Source organism: Anopheles ziemanni, chromosome X (genome assembly GCF_943734765.1).
Source record: "Anopheles ziemanni chromosome X, idAnoZiCoDA_A2_x.2, whole genome shotgun sequence".
NCBI lineage: Eukaryota > Metazoa > Arthropoda > Insecta > Diptera > Culicidae > Anopheles > Anopheles ziemanni.
Genome location: NC_080707.1, coordinates 7,766,501 through 7,784,654, shown reverse-complemented (window position 1 = coordinate 7,784,654; position 18,154 = coordinate 7,766,501). Strand labels below are relative to the sequence as shown.

The 18,154-nt window shown below is 47.3% G+C and overlaps 4 protein-coding genes across 5 annotated transcripts; 1 reads left to right on the top strand and 3 right to left on the bottom strand.

Annotated features, from left to right (window-relative positions):
• Positions 1-2,066: 2,066 nt before the first annotated feature.
• On the bottom strand, positions 2,067-3,189 carry LOC131290870 (NIF3-like protein 1). Its single transcript, XM_058320055.1, has 2 exons — positions 2,958-3,189; positions 2,067-2,867 (listed from the first exon to the last, which is right to left on the bottom strand). The coding sequence occupies exons 1-2, from the start codon at positions 3,155-3,157 to the stop codon at positions 2,150-2,152; spliced, it is 918 nt and encodes a 305-aa protein (XP_058176038.1). The 5' UTR covers positions 3,158-3,189; the 3' UTR covers positions 2,067-2,149.
• Positions 3,190-3,615: 426 nt separating this feature from the next.
• On the top strand, positions 3,616-6,859 carry LOC131291438 (actin-related protein 2). Of its 2 annotated transcripts, XM_058320649.1 has the most exons (6): positions 3,616-3,781; positions 3,922-4,032; positions 4,262-4,276; positions 5,552-6,127; positions 6,203-6,536; positions 6,617-6,859. In XM_058320649.1, the coding sequence occupies exons 1-6, from the start codon at positions 3,734-3,736 to the stop codon at positions 6,733-6,735; spliced, it is 1,203 nt and encodes a 400-aa protein (XP_058176632.1). In that variant the 5' UTR covers positions 3,616-3,733; the 3' UTR covers positions 6,736-6,859. The 2 variants fall into 2 exon arrangements, with proteins under 2 accessions (XP_058176632.1, XP_058176631.1); XM_058320648.1 differs by lacking the exon at positions 4,262-4,276.
• A 1,107-nt stretch (positions 6,860-7,966) lies between these two features.
• On the bottom strand, positions 7,967-11,447 carry LOC131290811 (protein obstructor-E). The gene is made up of 2 exons (XM_058319988.1): positions 11,387-11,447; positions 7,967-8,598 (listed from the first exon to the last, which is right to left on the bottom strand). Exons 1-2 carry the CDS (start codon positions 11,445-11,447, stop codon positions 7,967-7,969), a joined length of 693 nt encoding a protein of 230 aa, XP_058175971.1.
• Positions 11,448-15,494: 4,047 nt separating this feature from the next.
• On the bottom strand, positions 15,495-16,559 carry LOC131290686 (protein obstructor-E-like). The gene is made up of 5 exons (XM_058319849.1): positions 16,499-16,559; positions 16,213-16,434; positions 15,932-16,138; positions 15,636-15,852; positions 15,495-15,546 (listed from the first exon to the last, which is right to left on the bottom strand). The coding sequence occupies exons 1-5, from the start codon at positions 16,557-16,559 to the stop codon at positions 15,495-15,497; spliced, it is 759 nt and encodes a 252-aa protein (XP_058175832.1).
• Between the last annotated feature and the right edge of the window lie 1,595 nt (positions 16,560-18,154).

Sequence of the window (18,154 nt, the reverse complement as noted above, 5' to 3'; positions counted from 1 at the left end):
GCTGGCGTGTTGGGGGTATATCTAGGAAAGCAATAGCGTAGTTACATGCGGAGGGTGGGGATGTATGGGGAAGAGAGAGGGGAGTGTACCAGAAGCAAACCGATAGCTAATCGAATACTTAACGGGAAGGATAGTGGTTTTAGATTCGAATTATTATATTATAAAATATTTCTTTTAATTACCGCCTTTTTAATCGATGGTTTTCGCAAAAATCGAATGAAGATTAGATTGTGAAGAGAAGAAGCAGCTATTAGTATCCGAAAAGGAGGAGTCGAATATATATATGAGCGAGTACTAGAGATCAGAACGAAAACGGCCAAATAGGAAAACAAAAGAGGAAGACAAGGGCAGATGGACCGGGAGTAGGAAAAGCGCATGGCAAGCGCGAGGATATGAATCTTTTCGTTGGAATTGTGGAGTGCAGTAGCGCAACGTACAGCATTCGACCAAAGTTTTTTACAGGAACCAATAGAGTAACGTATTTAGAACGTCGTCCCACGCGGGCTTGGCTGTTTTTTTTTCACATAGAGCTATAGCCGGTCACATGTCGGCGGCCTGACAACGGTGTACAGCATTTCACTGTACATGGTTTTACGTTTATCATTACGATCATAATAATTGCAATGCACTGTTCTAGGCGTAAGTCAGTCATTACACTACTTTAGCGAACGATATGAATCAAAACAGAAGAAAATGGCACGTGGGCGCTGAAGTTACATGCAGAAGAAATGGATGGAAAGAGTCAAACATAGGAGCTAGTACTTAACAATCTCAATATTCCGAGTGGAGGTTATTCTTATCTTCTGTACCCCTGATTCCAAAAGCTCAACGTTGTTGGATATTATCTTCTTCTTATTCTTGGCGAAACGACCATCTTGGTCAGCCTGCCCGTTTAGGGGTTACTAGACTTTCCCCTGGATAGTTCTCTCTACGGGGGAGGGTTCGGTCTCGATTAGGATTCGAACATGGGCCGAATTTCTAACCAGCGCTTTTTTTTGTACATGCTATATTATATATCGAAAGATATTTATAACCTCCAATGGAGGGGCTTCGGTTACCGGATTTTGTTCTGTGTTGTATTACGAGAGAAATTCAAAGATTTGTTTAAACTCTGCTTTTGTATATCTTTCTTATTTCAATCAACAATATATAACATTGCCCAAAGATGATGAGAAATGGTCGTAGATATTAACCCAGAGAGCGTAGGGCACGGGACAATTAATTCACTGTAAGTGCCATTAAAATTACGAGAAAAGAGTAAACCGATAATAAAGAAAAGAAGCATATAAGATTCAAATGAAAATTTGGGGGACCGCAGCAAAGGAATGTTGCAATAGATAGTACCCGGAAGAGGGAGAATCTGGTGAAGATAATTGCAAAGATGAAGTGTGGCCACATCACTTTGTTGAGCGTACGATGAACGGACATTTTCTTTTTCTTTTGTTCTTACCGGGCCAGGGCGCAATCGAACGATTTCTCCTTTGATTAAAATGTTACTGTCTACATCGTGAAGACAATATTGCATTGCATACAAAACGATAAAGCGGACGACAAGTGGATTGAAACGAGCAGGCAAACTAATGGAGCATGGATGTGTGTAACCTTATGACTTATGACGACGACAACGATTTATGTATTCTACTTTTTATGCCTTACTTATTGTGTTCAAAGCGATCAAATGCGTATAAAAATAAATAGGTTGATGCAATGGAGAGTGTGAGTGCAGCAAAGAAGAAAAAAGTTTGTAAGAAAAATTCGGAGCCGCCTAAAAGCATCTCAATGATGGTGATGTGTCTTAAATACATTAAAACAGAGAATACGAACACAGTCGTTTAGGAGAGAAACAGAAGTAGATCAGCAGATGTTTCAAAATAGTAAATACACTATAATTATAATATGCATGAAACTATTTATGACCCAAAACAAAAACAATAAAAATAGTCAACAGCGAAAAATGATTGTGCGTTTTCCATGATGTCCAAGCATCAATATTGAACGGGTTTTATTTGTTTTCAAAACTACTTCTTGCAATTTTTTCTTCTCCCCAAATGGCAATTTTTTAAAAAAATAACTCGCTCAAAAATCTCGTGAGAGTTCAAAAGGATATTTATAGTCCACATAATTGGTCTTTTCCTAAGAAGGCTTCGTGCTAGTTAGATAAAGTAGGTGTATCGGTGTGAACCAGTTGCATTGGATCACCGTCCTGCTCGGAAACATTAATAGTAACGTCGCTAAAACCTTGCAACAGGTCTGACAGAATGCCTTTGAACACTGGCAAGAAGCCACGCTCGGAATTGCAATGGCCCAACAGGATGAGGTTGGTGTCCTGATGCTTTGCTTCCAGATACTCGTGATGTGACATCTCGCCCGTCACGTAGAGATCTGCCTTGACGCCTTTCAGTACACTCGCTCCAGAGCCGGCGCAAACGGCAAAGGTTTGAATACGACCACTCGCGCCGGGTGCAACTCCGACCATCACATGCTCCAGCTTGGTGTGCTGTTTGATGCGTTGCACTGCTTCTTGCAGCGTGAGCTCACCCTTTACCACGCATATTCGCCCGCCACCGTAAGATGGGTTAGAGAGGTTCTCCAGGATGGGCTGAGAGCTTGCCAAAGGCAGTGCGTTCGCCAGCCAGTCGTTCACACCGTTTGTAACACTATCCCAGCTGGTGTGCGGTGAATAGACGGCGATTCCGTTCCGCAAGCAGTGATTGATGATGCGTTCCTTCCACGACTTCTGCGTGATGCGCTTCAGCGGAGCAAATATCGGTGGATGGTAGGAAATGATCAAATCAGTCGACTTTTCCATCGCTTCCTGCATGACGCGCTCCGTTAAATCGATGGTGAGCAAAATGTTGCGAATAGGACTGGAAAAGAGGCAAACGAAAAAGAAGCACAGTTAACATTGTAGCCGCATCCCGTATGCTATCAGGCACAACGCTGAAAACCAAGTTTACCGCTCTGGAAACGGTTCCACCAGCAAGCCAACGTTGTCCCATTTTTCTGCCAGACTTTCCGGTGCAAATTCGTTCAACTTGGCAACCACTGCCTGCAGGCTGGCTTGTGTGGAGGGCATTGCGCGAGACGTTAAACAACGACGGCCACTTTGAGCGATGCTACGGCCTAGACACTTCAGTGCCGGGACTTTGTGAAACATAAACCACCCGGTGTCGGAGCAAGATTTTGCCCCGGCAAATAAAGAAACGACGTTCGATGGCACTGAAAACAAAACTTTGACAGATCAACTTCCATTTGTCATAGCACGCTCGACACAGCCCTGCTTTTATGACATTTTATATATTGCAGGATATAAAACTAATAAAACATAATTAATATGTGTGTTGGTAATGAGTGTTTTACTAAAGAACAAAACTTAAAACAATTTAGTTTATGTGGAAAAAGATTTGTTGCTTGCTGAAAATGTAGTTTTCGAACGCATCTATACCAGTGAAAGGAAAACACAGCTGTTATATCCGGACCAGGTTCAGCGGAGACACGCTGTCACTTTTTTGACAGCCTTCATGGGCAGGTCTTTTCTTACACAGGGAGTAAAAAATATATTTTGTCAACGCGATTAGTCATTCATTCATTCAACGCCTCGTAGTACGTAAGGGTCAGCAAGTGATTGTGTACGGTGTCGTAGATGTTTTGTACTCTGTAAACTAGAAGCAAAAAGTGTTTGCACAGAGGCATTACCGCGACTGCATTTGAAACCAAAACTAGTTTATACGCCATGGACAGCAAGGGTCGACATGTAATCGTTTGCGACAATGGCACCGGGGTAAGTCTGCTCCCGGGGGGCCATGTTCTGCTCTGGCAACCCCCCAGTGGTTATCAGTTAACATAGATAATGTACAGTACACTCCCTTGCATTGAATGTTGGATTTGGATATATATTTTTACCATCGCACCTAATTGCAGTTCGTCAAATGCGGTTATGCCGGCAGCAACTTTCCTGCACACATTTTCCCGTCGATGGTCGGCCGGCCCATCATCCGTGCCGTGAACAAAATCGGAGACATCGAAGTGAAGGTAAATATATAGCTTATCGTGTGCTCTCTGTACGGATGACGAAGTCATAAAAGGAAACCTCTTGGGGTTGGACTTGTTCCTGTTGCCTCCCTCCCCAGCCTTGCGTTGAAGGGTGTCCTCCCGGGCGAGTTGTTCATGCAACCCATGCCCACATTGCTCTGGTGGTTGTAGCTGGGTGAGCGGAAGTTGGGATACTCATTAACGCTGTTATCTATTTCAATTTTTCCAGGATTTACACGTTGATGTAAGTCACGTTGATTGCTCATAAGTATAATTAGTCCGGACATCCAGTACGGGTTTGTCCGGAGTGCCGGGTATTTTTTGCCGTGTGTTACTGTTCCTTTACTTCCGTTTTGTGATATGTTTCATGCTCTTTTTGAACTAACACTGCGCCTAGCGACGATAACTTTTTTGCCATTTGTTTAATTTTTTCTTTAGTTGTTGTTCACTGTTTGAAAGAATTACTCACTCCTCCTACACCAAAGTACTGGATCAACTAATGCCAGAGTAAAATATCGATTAGATATGTTGCTATGTACGAACTGGCCTTCCGTAAACGAAGAACGTTTTCGAATAGTCGCACCCAATTTTAACATGTTCAGGATGATGCAGAAATGCATTGCTTATTCATTGCTCGTTCGTTCAAACACGCGCACTCACCCTCGTACCATTCCCCCGTCTCTCTTTCTCTCTCTCTACCACCGTATCCCTTCCTTTCTGTCGATTTCTTACTCATTCATATAATCATTTTACTTTTCTTCGTTCAATATTTGCGCTAAAAACCTTACACTATTCGGCATACCGTGATCGATTGCATCCCACTTACGCATCCAATATCTGATAACAAAAATTAAACCTGGCTTCATTGCGGTCACCGTGCGCTGCGGAGTTTGCACTTGCACCACCACATCACCGTCTCATCATCGCCGTCATAATTCTAATTCGCTATTGAATGGAAAATAACATCATCATGAATAACTCACTTCACTGCCTTTCCACAAACTGTACTTGTCCCCAAAACCGACCCCAAAACACAACACATTTTACATTTAAAAAAACCTCAAAACGAAACGAACCAGGAGGTCGAAGCAACCAGCACGCTGCCAGTAAGTACGAACGTTCTAGTTATATTAGCCGGACTTAACTTTTCCACCTCGGTTCCGTTATGTTTACATTTCCGAGCATCCTATTTTTTTTACTTACGAGCGATTCATGCTCGCTCAGCACGCATCGTTCATCCACTCGAAACCTCATGCTCATCCTGCCTGCGAACGCCCCGATGTTTGATATTTTCTTTGGTTTAGTTTGCTGTCTTAGATTGTTTCCGCTGTTGCTCGACTCGTAAACAGGCTAGCTCTATCTTCGCGTTTGGTTGTGTTTTCCCTCAGTTTAATCCATAGTTTTTTTTACAGTTGTTAGATGTGCTGCAATTACGCTTGATGTTGCATTATCTTTGGCAGTGATCGAATGCTACGCGAATGCTTATGCTGATGGGTGTTTTGTATGTTGTATCTCGCAGGATCTGATGGTTGGCGATGAAGCGTCGCAGTTGCGTTCGCTGCTGGAGGTGTCGTACCCGATGGAGAACGGTGTGGTGCGCAACTGGGAAGACATGTGCCACGTGTGGGACTACACGTTTGGGCCGAAGAAGATGAACATCGAGCCGACCAACACCAAGATCCTGCTCACGGAGCCGCCGATGAACCCGACAAAGAACCGGGAGAAGATGATCGAGGTGATGTTCGAGAAGTACGGCTTCGACTCGGCGTACATTGCCATCCAAGCGGTGCTGACGCTGTACGCGCAGGGCCTGATTAGTGGCGTCGTCATCGACTCCGGTGACGGTGTGACGCACATCTGCCCGGTGTATGAGGAGTTCGCGCTACCGCATCTAACCCGGCGGCTCGATATTGCCGGGCGGGATATCACGCGCTACCTGATCAAGCTGCTGCTGCTGCGTGGCTACGCGTTCAACCACTCGGCTGACTTCGAGACGGTGCGCATGATGAAGGAGAAGCTGTGCTACATTGGCTACGACATAGAGATGGAGCAGCGGCTCGCGCTCGAGACCACGGTGCTGGTAGAATCGTACACGGTAAGTTGTTGGCAACAGTTAACGTCGATGTTTTAACTGATGTCTTAATTGCGCTCTCCTTCTTCTGGGGCGTAGCTGCCGGACGGGCGCATGATAAAGGTCGGCGGCGAGCGCTTCGAAGCACCGGAGGCTCTCTTCCAGCCGCACCTGATCAATGTGGAAGGCCAGGGCATCGCGGAGCTGGTCTTCTCGACGATCCAGGCTGCCGACATCGACATGCGGTCGGAGCTGTACAAGCACATCGTACTGTCGGGCGGGTCCACCATGTACCCCGGCCTACCGAGCCGTCTCGAGCGCGAAATCAAGCAGCTCTACCTCGAGCGGGTGCTCAAGAACGACATCGACAAGCTGTCCAAGTTCAAGATCCGCATCGAGGATCCACCCCGGAGAAAAGATATGGTTTTCATCGGTAAGGGCAACCAGTTTCAAAGGAGATACTTTTCTAACACGGGCGTATCGCTCACACTCATCTCTTTCGGAATCGTGCAGGAGGCGCCGTCCTAGCTGAGGTGACCAAGGATCGCGATGCGTTCTGGATGTCCAAGGCCGAGTACCAGGAGCAGGGCCTGAACGTGCTGAAAAAGCTGAGCACACGCACTAGCAACTAAACGTGCGCATAAAATTCATCGAATGCGCAATGGGACAATATTCTTGCTGCATTTATTTTGTATCGCATTTTAGTGTTAAAGAAGTGAGCAGCACTACGCATAACGACGGTGTTCGGTGCGAAAAAATGGCCTACCCATTTCTCACTGAGAGTGTGCGAGGTTCGATTAAGTTCCATTAGGTTAACATATTCGTGTACATGTTCTAACTTTCGTGTAATTGCCGATTTAATAGTGAGGTTAAAAGTTATATTGTAAAAATGAACCATTTAGCACCTGCATAATTCCGGCACACTGGAAACTTCTACGTGCGCTAATGTTGCTTGATTTTTTTTTTGTTTCTTTCCAACCCGTATTGTACACAAGCCAAACACATTACCCACGCGGCATGTTAAATGTGTTGTTTTATTCAAAGTATTCGTTGATAATATGAGATATGTGTTTCGCATACTTTTTTTGTGTTTGCAAGTAATTTTTTTAATTAATCCCATTCGTTCGTCTTCCTGCTCATCGTTCGCATTTGGAAAGAAAGGAAGAGTATGTTATTTCTGTAAGATGTGTAGCACCTGAGTGCGCGAGACTGGAGTAGGCGAGTAGTGGAACTGATGCAAAGGTTCCCGGGGGGTTTTTTTTTGCTGGAAGCAAAACCTACGGCAACAGTAGTATAATTTCTCTATATATGTCCAAGTAAACAACCAATAAAGCTTTCGGGGACAGGAGACGAGCGAGAGAACGAGGTTGAGAGTGCGCGCAGTGTTATCCAAAGTGTTTACATTCGATTCGAAAGAGGTGGCAGCGAAGAATAATGATAAAGGAGTATTTGCCAAAAACGATAGAGAGCAACTTGATTCTTTTTTTTTTATATAAACGGGAGATGAGTTTATAAACTACTGCATGGTATGATGATGGCATGACTGCCGGTGAGGATTGTTTCAAATTGAAGAGGATACAAACGATTTCGACCGACATTGTCGTACGTCGCGGAGTTTGAGTATTAGTGTTTAGCAAAACTGTAACGAATGACATTAGAGAAACCATTTAAAAAAAAAACATTTATAAACAGAACAAATAAAATAAATCTACAACATTTCAAACCTATAATCAAACAAAACGGTGTAGTACGGGGTGGTCTGTGACATGAAGGTGGTATGTTTTCTGTGGCACTGTGGCCTGAAGCCAAAGTTTCTGGGAGGAGAGGAAGGCTAAGATGGACGGGCTGGAAGGAGGTGGGCTCCTAATGACGGCAGGCGTGCGGGACATCCTCGGGGTTCTCGCAGGTGAGCGACTCCTCGTTGAACACCTTGCCCTCGCCGCACGTAATGAGACGCGGATGGCCGTCGACGCAGGTGATCAGCCGGTGGCAATCGTTCGGGACGGCGAAGCGCGGGTACGGCCAGAAGCGGGCCGCGACCGTGCCGGACGGCACCGACTGCGGGCACTTGAAGCCGACGACGGCCTCCGGGTTGCACTGGTCGAGCAGCTGGTCGGGCCAGTTGCAGCCGTGGATGCGGTGGTCGTACACCAGCCCCGGCTCGCACAGCTCCTGGTGCACCTCGCCGAACGCGCACTTGTGGTAGCTGGTGGAGCACTCGGCCGCGTCCGGGTAGATGCCGAACAGGTACTCGCAGCCGGGCGTCGACAGCGGCGTCTGGTCGGTGGCGAACTTGCGCGCCCCGCACTCGACCGCCCAGTTGTAGTTGCAGTGGTTGTGCACCGCTGCCTTGCCGTCGAACAGCAGCCCGTTCTCGCACGTCTCCAGCGTCAGCGTGCCGTTCGTGCAGAGGAAGAACTGGTCGCAATGGTCCGGGTGCAGGTACGCCTGCTCACCGTACGGCTCCGGGCAGCTCGGGGCGGCCGCTCCGGACACTGGCCAACCGGGTTGAAGGACAAGAGAAGGGCAAAAGAAACTATTAGATAAAGCTGCATTTCAATTGGTTCAACCACCGACATGTATCTCAGACAACCTCAAACTATCTAATATCTATCCGGAATTGGAAGATTTGTTTACCGTCGAGAACACGCAAAAACAAACAAACAAAACGTTTCCAGCTGTTTTTGTTTTTCGTGTTTGCACAAATCCCCTGACGCAAACGTTGTGTGTGTGTGTTTAGCCAAATAGTAAATAGGCTTCAACGAAAATGGAGCAGAAATGAGTGTAAATTGAAAAATTGTTCAAAGTCCGTTCAAAAGCAGAGGTTGCTTGGACAAACATCACCGCGAATTTGTCGCGTCTTCATTTTTCGGCGAAAGTATTAATAAAAATCATCGTTTGCACCAAACCTTGCATGAGTTTACGCTACGTGGCGATCCCTCTATTGATTTTTTGTTTTTGTTTTTAAGCTTCTGGTTACGTTGGCATCAGCATGATTTAGAATCGCTTGCAATATTTGAAAATTTATCGTAGCCAGTGCATTTGTCAACACTAACACTAGAATCCAAACAGCGTTGATTTGAGCTTTCTTATCCGTTGAAGGTTTTTTCAGTGGTAGGCATTCCCCTCGGCGTTTCGAAAGTGTGTGGCACGTTCACAAGGATAGCCGGGATCCAGAAGCTGGCGACGAATTAGCTGGGTGAAAGGAAACTCCGATTTTGGGTTTCCTTATTTCCTCGCAGGCCGCAGCTGAACTACCCCGAAAAACTTTCGTTTATCCTTTCGCCGAAGACAAAAAATTAAAGAAAAGAAATATTTAAACAGCAAAAAAAAACGATGTGGTGCGGTTTGCCACGAAAAACGTGTTCGAAACATGTTTTTAACGGGCTAGTCGGTGACTGGTTAGCGTGTTGCCATGTGAATGTTTCTTATTCTTTTTGCAAACCTCCGTTCTGGCTCGTCAAGGCCCCCTTTTGCCGTTCTGATTAATTGCTCCCCGGGTGGTAACCAACGGAAAGCTGCTACCCGATTGTTTGGTTTTACGCTTTCCTTGTGCCAAAACTGTCTTCTCGACATCATTGCATCAGGTAAGGATAACGTTATGTAACTGGCAAGGAGTGGAATATCTTGCTGGGTCGCGGGAAAGCTAAGCCCTCCACTCCGGGGTCCGACAATTCTTAGCTTGCCGACTTTTTTGGCACCTCGATCTAGAGCTAGATACGAATACGAAGCGCAAACTCATTAAACGAAAAAAAAATAGATGAAAACAGTACGATTTTGGGCTTACAAAACGTCAACGAAACAATTAAGTAACAGAAGAAAATTAAGAAGTAATAGCTCCTTTCCTTCCTTTCGGTCGTAAAGGATTGGTTGCTGACCGTTTACATTTCGCCGCCAGCGTGCTTCCGACTTCCGAGCGAGTGGTGAGATACACGCACAACATCCGATTGGCACTCGCGACCGGATTTGATTCACCGGGGTGGCCGAAAAACGAAATCGAAAGTTTCCAATCACATTGACAAAAAGGAGGGACGTGGCGGGGCGCAAAAGAAAGGGGAGCGACAAGGGAGAAGGAGCAGGAAAGGAAAGCGTATGATGCAGCGAGGGGGGGAGAAAACAAATTCGAAGCGGATGCAAACGGCCAAATGCACATTTGTTGCCATTTCCTTCGCATGGGGTGCGAGCTGAATTGCTGCCCATTTCCACCGCCTCGCACATACACACACACGCTCACACATAGCCCGGGGAGCAACGGCCAACGGTCAGCGGCCATTTCACCCGATGCCCAATGGTGGCGAAAAAGGTGGTTTGGCAACAAGGGAACCTCATTGGGCAGCCCGTTTCCTTTGCGAACTTTGCACCGAACGAATGCACAGTAATCACAATAATGGCCCCGAGGCGGATGGCGGACGAGGAGGCGAATGGGAGGCAGGTAAAAAAGGCTCCAGCGTCGCAGCGACATTGTATTGGGCGACGGGCGAACAGGTTGCGCGAGCTCGAGCTCAAGACATAATGAAATCGAGAGCAAAGTGGAAAAATCAATCGCGGCGAAGCGTGAAAGAGATGGCAGGGCGTGCACGGGGTACACCGGGGTTGGCGATTGGTGGTGGGTGTTTCGATTTCACAACTTTTTAATTGTACAGCACTAACAACAAAGCTCTATGCCCGTCCGACCCGACACGCCGACGAGACAAACATTCGCGAAGCCGGCACGACGGAGCAGAACGGGTGGAGAAGAGAGGACGGGAGGGGTGTTTGGGGGGTTGTTCTACATCACACAACCAAGATACAACCTTTCGGAGGTCGTCCCGCCCGGTCGGCGTTGCAAAGAACAAAAAAAAACAAAAAGACTGAGAAAAAAGGGAAAGTAAATAGTGATCGCGTGAACGTGTTCGCGCTTTTTGCTTTAGTTTTGTTGATCGACTAGAGCTTTTAGTCACTTGCTGAACGTTCCATTACCCAGGCTAGGAATGGCGTCACGATCGCAATAGCAAAACCACCAAAACAACAGCTCCTGGCGACAGCTGTCAAACACGGCGCGCGAACGCGTGACACAAAACAGGAGACTACAACAGCCGGGCAGGCGACGAACCGCGCGGTTAAATAAAGCGGGTAATCCTTGAATTATTTGTTGTGCTTTGGTTTTAAAATTCCGTTTGTAGCATAATTAATTTGATGAATGAGGGGAAAAAAAATTACACTTTGTTTCCACACAATTTGTCATCGTCTGTTTCGGGGGTTTTTTTGGTTTTCTTTTCTTCTTCTGTTTTGCTGTTAACTTACCGTGTGCCACCAGCGCCAGGCCGACGATGGTCGTCGCAAACAACGCACCGAACTGCTTCATATTGCGCGCACGTTAACACCGCTTAGGACCACGACCTCGAACGATTCTTCGGTGCGAAAGCCCGCGTTTTTCTTCTTCGGTTTCGGGTTCTCTCGATTGATTGATGCAAACTCGACGCGACGTCACCGCGGTTGTGGGTGGGAAGGGACGGGACGCAAAGTAGATTTAGGCAAACAAAAACCAAACAGAAACCGGGGCCGTTTGATCGAGGAAGTCTCGTCGGTGCTGGAGCTGGGGAGACAGCGACACGATCCACTCTGTTTGCGTTGATGTGTGTGTGTGCGTGTTTGGGGGGAGGTGGTGGAAGAGAAGAGAGAAGGGAGAGAAGAAAACGTCAGCACACAGCCTGCACCAGCGGGGTTCGGAAAACTGTAACGAAAATGGGCCTCGGCTTTGGGCAGCAGCGCGCGCCCCAAAAAGTCGTACCGGTGTGGCTCGAATCCGATTAACGAATGGCAGTCGGTTGGTGCGCCGTGCCGCGGCTAAGCTCTCGCCGTGCTGCCAGCGGACAGTTGTGCCCACTCCCGGTCCACGTCCATCGCCCGACCCTCCTCCCACCTCCAGTGGCCCGCGTACGCAAACGAGGAACAAGACGAGGGACGAAGGCAGCGTGCGAAACAAAAACCAGCCACAACTGGTCCGAGCAACCGATGTCTGGACGGGCGGGCCGAAGGGGTGGTTTTCGGTTTCGTTGGCCAAAGGTTGCTGGTCCAGGGAAGGGGACGGGGGTAGTGATGCCTTGAGAGGGGTCGACACGAACGGTGAACGGGTTATCGCGGGTTTTGCGGGTGTCCAGCGAGCGAAAGAGAAGGCCATGCCGCTGGGGGGAGGCGAGAGAGAGAGAGAGAGATGGTGTAAGGGTGGATGAATGCACCCCAAACCCCTTCTACTCTCTCTCTCTCTCTCTCTCTCTCTCTCTCTCTCTCTCTCCTCTCACCCTTTCTAGCCGAAGTTTTCAATCAAACCCCATTCGCGCGACACATTAACATTTGCCTGGAGACTGTCGTTTTTCGCTTCCCATCGTGTCTGTGTGTGTTTTTTTTTGCGCACCTGGGGTGTCGTTTTTCTTCTTCAATAGTTCTAACGCCAGTAACGCTAATGCCAAGAGCAAACGCGGGCTCGCTCGATCAGGGAATAAATTAAGATTCGTTATCGCTCAGTTGGCGTTGGCCTTTTCTGGCGGTTGCTTTGCTTCCACGCTGCTCCCCTTTGCTTTGCTGGCCCGTAGAACTAGGATGCGTGGGCGGGTGCTGTCTTCCATTACGCGTTACCCGTTACAGCACGAGCCCTCACTCGGTGAGTCACGGGGTCCGCATTAGGCCAAAGGGTTTGGCGTGCGCAAAAAGGCAATGGGAGCAGGTCCTCGCCCAGCACAAAAAAAAAACACAGCTCACCGACGGGTGGGGTAGCGGCGCGAAGGGCAGAACAATTGCCACCACACTTTTACGCGGGGCCACGTAACGCTCGTAACACGGCGTGAGTGAACGGAAATCGAAAGTGAAATAATGCGTTCTCGTTCGCCTCGGCGTAATGGTGCTTACTAACGCACGCTGGAGCTACGGGTGGAGTATACGTGTGTGTGTGTATGTGTGTCTACATACGCGTGTCTTGCGTGGCCACCCTTGTGCACGTTAGCTAATCAAGCGCAGCACTACGTACATCTATTCCGGCATCTAACACTCGGTATGACACTACGATGGGAAAAAGGTCTGCTGCTGCCCTTTTCCCACTACTGGGCGGGGGGTGAAAGGGGGCTGTGATGGCCACAACGGAGTGTGTCTTGCCAAAAGTTATACATAAAGATTGCACCGGAAGGATAACGAGCACTTCTCCTGGGATGAAGTGGGCCTTTTTCTCGATCCTTTTTAGTTTTTTTATTCTTTAAATCAAGCAACGTGTTGGAAAACCCAAAATATAGAATTCAAACAATGGAGGCAAGTAGAGACCTTGATTTTTGTGAGTGTTACTCAAATTCTTTCTCATGTTAATAAATCAATATATATGTTTTTTAAATAAAGTTCACTCTCATTAGCTGTTCTAGTTGTAAACGAATCAAATCTACAGAATGCTTCTATTTGTAGCGTTAAAAATACTTGTAATAATTGTCCAATTACAATAAGACTCATAGTGAAGTTTCTACAATTAAAGGTTGCTAGTGATTTAATCATATGCATGGGGAAGGAGAGCTAGAGGAAGCTTGGATTGAATTATTGAGCACCAAAAATAACAAAAAAATTTAAACTTTACATTCGAAAGGACCAAACTTTCATTAATGGACGTTTTTAGTAAGACGATTCATTAAGTATTAGTCGGGTGTCCTTACATCAAGATGGAAAAATGGAGAAAGGCGCAGATACAGATCCACGCATCCACACATACGAATGATTCTGAACATTGTAGATAACAATTTTACCATCGACGAAAATTGCTACCGAACAATATGTAAACGGCTGCTTTTTAGTTTATTTGTTGACTATCTATTGGCATTTTTTGGTGTTTTGATGTATTTTTGATGATATTTACTAAATGTATAATATAAATCAAAAACAAAAGTGAGCGCTATAATACATTAGGCAACATTTAAAAAAATAATTCATATGTTTTGCAATAACAAATGACCCAATAAAATGACCACAAAGGTCGAAAGTAACGCAAATTTCCGTAGTAATGCATCCCGCATAACGCTCGCGTACAGCTTTAAGGTTAATTCGTGGTGTCATTATTGATTTTAAGAATAAGAAAATATTCTTCATAAATATTTATTCAGAAATAAATTCACGTTTTAAATTTTGATAAAATAAAAGTTGAGTGGGGTATAAACTCCCTTACAATTTGATCTTTTTCTATTTTACACAAAGCAAGCGGAATGAAATATAAATTAAAAACACCAAAAGATAGCCAACAGATAAACTAAAAAATCTTCAGAAATAGAAATACTTATTATATAACTATTATATAACTTATTAAAAAAAAGCGGTCAAAATTACCGCTACAAAGAATTGTCACAAGATTCCAAAGCAATGTACTTGGTTTCTAGTGTTGATGATGTTAGGAGGATTGCTCAAAATCGCGTGTTTGTTGGATGGGCCAATTATGGTCCAGTTTTGTAAATTGGTTAAGGTAAAAATAATAAAAGTAACATGTCTACCGCGCCATCCAATTATATCTAGACATATTAAATAATGTTGAATCTTCGTTGATAACATTTTTTGGTAACATCATTAAGTAACTGTAACAATATTTATGTACCATATTACTATATCTTTTATATATAGATAGGATATGTATAGCGCAAAATGGTTAGAGCTATTCCAGCGTAGCTCGTTTGATTCGACTGAGTGGGAAGGGGAACTGCTGCGGAGACAGGCGACGCAGGGCGGAGTTCGCTAGGTTTATGGGTCCTCGTAACAACTGGAGAAGTAGCACACCAACCGCACGCAAGCAAAATGCAGACCTCCCTCCAGCCTTCCCTCGCTCTGGTGAATGGTAAGCTCTTTCCACTCCATTGCCCCCTTTCCCCTCCCCCCTCGATTGTGTTTGCTTTTTTGACATTGTAGTCTTTTTTCTTTTTTTGTTGGTTCGAGCGCAGGATACGCAGCAGGAGAATGTTTCGCAACGGGACGGAGAACGACGTAATAAGGAATACCGAAGGCAAACGTGATTGAGAAAACACCCAAAAATTATCCAACAAAAAAAAAAAAAAAGCACGAGTGATGAAGGAAAGGGGGTGGGATCAAATCAGCTAGCTCGAAGAAACGCGCCTTTCGCCTTTCAACCCAACCAGAAGGACAATGTTGCTAAGTGGATCGAAGTACCATAACGCCTTTGATGTGTACTCAAAACACCTGCAAATTATCGCCCGGTTGACACGACACTGGAGTAGAGTTCAATTCAGTCTAACATAGGACCAGAAGCCTCCCTGAGGTATCCATTCTCCATGCCTTTGCTTTCCTGTACCTTCCCAACAATGGTAACGCTTTTGTTTCGGTTTTGGTTTTGTACAAAGAACTAACATTTATTGCGTATCATCCAGGTGCACACCTGCCGCTAGTTTCGATCAGCTTCTCGATCCGTCTCTGGCTGGCTGTACCAGTCCTCACTGGGGGAAAAAGAGGAAGAGAAGAACAAAGACACAACAAATCGTAGTCAGGTGGCGATTAGGAAGCGGACATTGACCGCATTGCTCACCATCCGGGCACGTTCTCCGGGTCGTCGCAGCGCTGCAGGTCCTCGTTGTAGACCGTGCCATCATCGCAGGTGCCTTGCCGCGGCTCGATGCCGTTCAGGCAGATGTAGAACCGCTGGCAGTCCTCCGGGTGCGGGTAGTTCGGGTGCGTTATGGCCTGCCCGTTCCTGTCCATCTTGGTCGCGTCCTTCGGGCACTGGAAGCCGTCGTTCAGTTTTTCTACCGAGAGAGAGAGCGTCCTGACCATGACCATGACCGCTTCAGGAGTGCAAGCGGAGTGCTTAGTTGCGGTACTTACTGTTGGCGTTGCTGCCGCAGCCCTGCCGGTTGGCCATGTCCGGCCAGACGCAGGTGCCGGTCGGCTGGTTGAAGTGTAGCCCGGCCACACACGTCATCTCCAGCTCGCGCCCGTTCACGCAGTTGAAGAAGATGTTGCAGATCGACGGATCGGGGTGCGGGAAGAACCCGTTCTGCCGGGGACACACTCCGACCGGTTTCGGTGGCTCTGCAGAAGACACAGACACAGGCACAGGTAAGTCGGAGTGCCCAGTGCACAGGGTCAAGTGCGCCGCCACTTACGTAGCTCCTTCCGGTCGCCGCAGTTGACGTTGAACACCTGGTCGCACTTGTTGACCAGCTTGCTGTCCGGGTTGAAGACGAGCCCGTCCGGGCAGAGCTTCTCCGCGACGCGCCCATCGTTGCACTCGTAGTACCGATCGCACTGGTACGGATCCTCGAACTGGCCGTCCGGTTTCGGGCAGGTGAACTCGAAGTAGTCGTCCGACTCCTCGGTGGCCGCGGCTGCAACAGGGGGTTGAGAAATGTAGCCAAGCTGTTTGCGGGGCGGTTCAGGTGGCACACTTACAGCAGAGCAACGCCACGGTCAGCACCAGGGGGAGAATCACGACCAGCGCTCGGTTGCTCATCTTGAACGTGGGCTTCCTTCTGCTGGAGGATGTTGGAGTTCTTTGGAAAATCGTCCGGAAGGCTAGACCTAACCTCTGCCTCGCTTCAGGAGTAACACGCCTCGAGATCGCTCTCCTCAGCCAGCAGCCAGACCCGGGCCCGATCCGAACGTTAGCAGCGCAAACGCTTAACTAGGCTGCGCCGATGATGAGACGAGCACTTTTTGTTTCGCTGCGTTGCGTGCCAAAGGTTGTTTACTCTCGCCCAGCCTCAATCCCTCTCGCCTGATGAGCAGCCTTCCCTATCCAACCCGACATCGGCCGAGTCTTCACACGGATCGGCCTATCAATCTGGATGGTTCCAGCAGCGAGTGCCTGCCTTCGCCTGCTTACCCAATCAGCCAGGCCTCAGTCGGACTCTCGGTCTGCGCTGGCGTGGCGACCCGGACAATTATGTAAACACGGACTGCCAACAGGGGGGGCGTTTGTTCGCGCCCCTCGAAAACTGGTTTATCACCTCCTCCGCCCCTGCTGTGCCTCGGCCACACACTGATGTGCGATGTGTTTTGTTTGCATTTGTCCCTTTTTTGCCACTGAGCAGAGTGTGCCTGGTGGGGCGGGTTCCTATCTTCATGCGCTCGCTTGCCACCTACCTTTCACTTTCATCCGAAGCCCGGCTTTCTCCGGCTTGCGTGTGTGGACAACCCATCAACGTTCAGGGACAACGAGAGCGTTATGGGTTTCGGTTTTATGTAATCGCCGCTAGCCTCCGTGGCTGTGCCTCAACTCCTTCCCAACAGCGCCATTAGGCGCTCAGCCCCCGGCTAATAACCCAACCCGATTTATTGCCAATCGAACATGAGCAAGGAGCAGCGCTACAGAGCAAGCGAGACAGCGCCGCCTAAGATCTCTTAGGAGGGCAAACACTGATCTAATGGACTTTCCTAGTCCTGGGAAGTAGGAGTACTAGAGACCAGAGGAACATACGGAGGTGACGAAAAGAGTCGGTCGGTGTTGTACCAAGCTCCAATCCTGAGTGCTGGATAGTGATATACAGTCTGCTGCGCGATCGAACGCGATCTACTTTTCCAAACCACACCAGTTTGGGTCGCTATCAGAGGCCAACCTTTGAAAATGTCATCCAAGACGCAGTAGTCGATTCCCCTTTCTCGTAGTTTCTTTGCTCTTCTCTACTCGCGACTTACAATGTTTAGTTTAATTTGTTTTATTTCCACTCATATAAAATGTTTCTGTCAGACTGCTTCCTACAAGATCAGGAATCCGTGAAGGTTCCTCGGTAATGGAAGCGATTACTTCAGTTATTCATTTACACATTCAGAACAGCTTACGATAGTAGTTATGAAAAGGAGTCAGAAAATGGATTGGAAGAGGGGGGAGGGGGGGGGGGGGTGTTTGGAGAAATCTATTGGGGGAGAAGGCATAGAGGTGGAGGTTAGGAAATTGAAGGCAATTTCAATGTTCAATCAGACAAACGAGAGAAAGGCAGCAGTTGGATGGATTTATGGCAGTTACATCTGAAAGTTCGGAAGCTAACGGAAGTGAACAGTAGCCAACGCAGAAGTGATCAAGAGTGCACGGAAATGGAAAAAAAATTG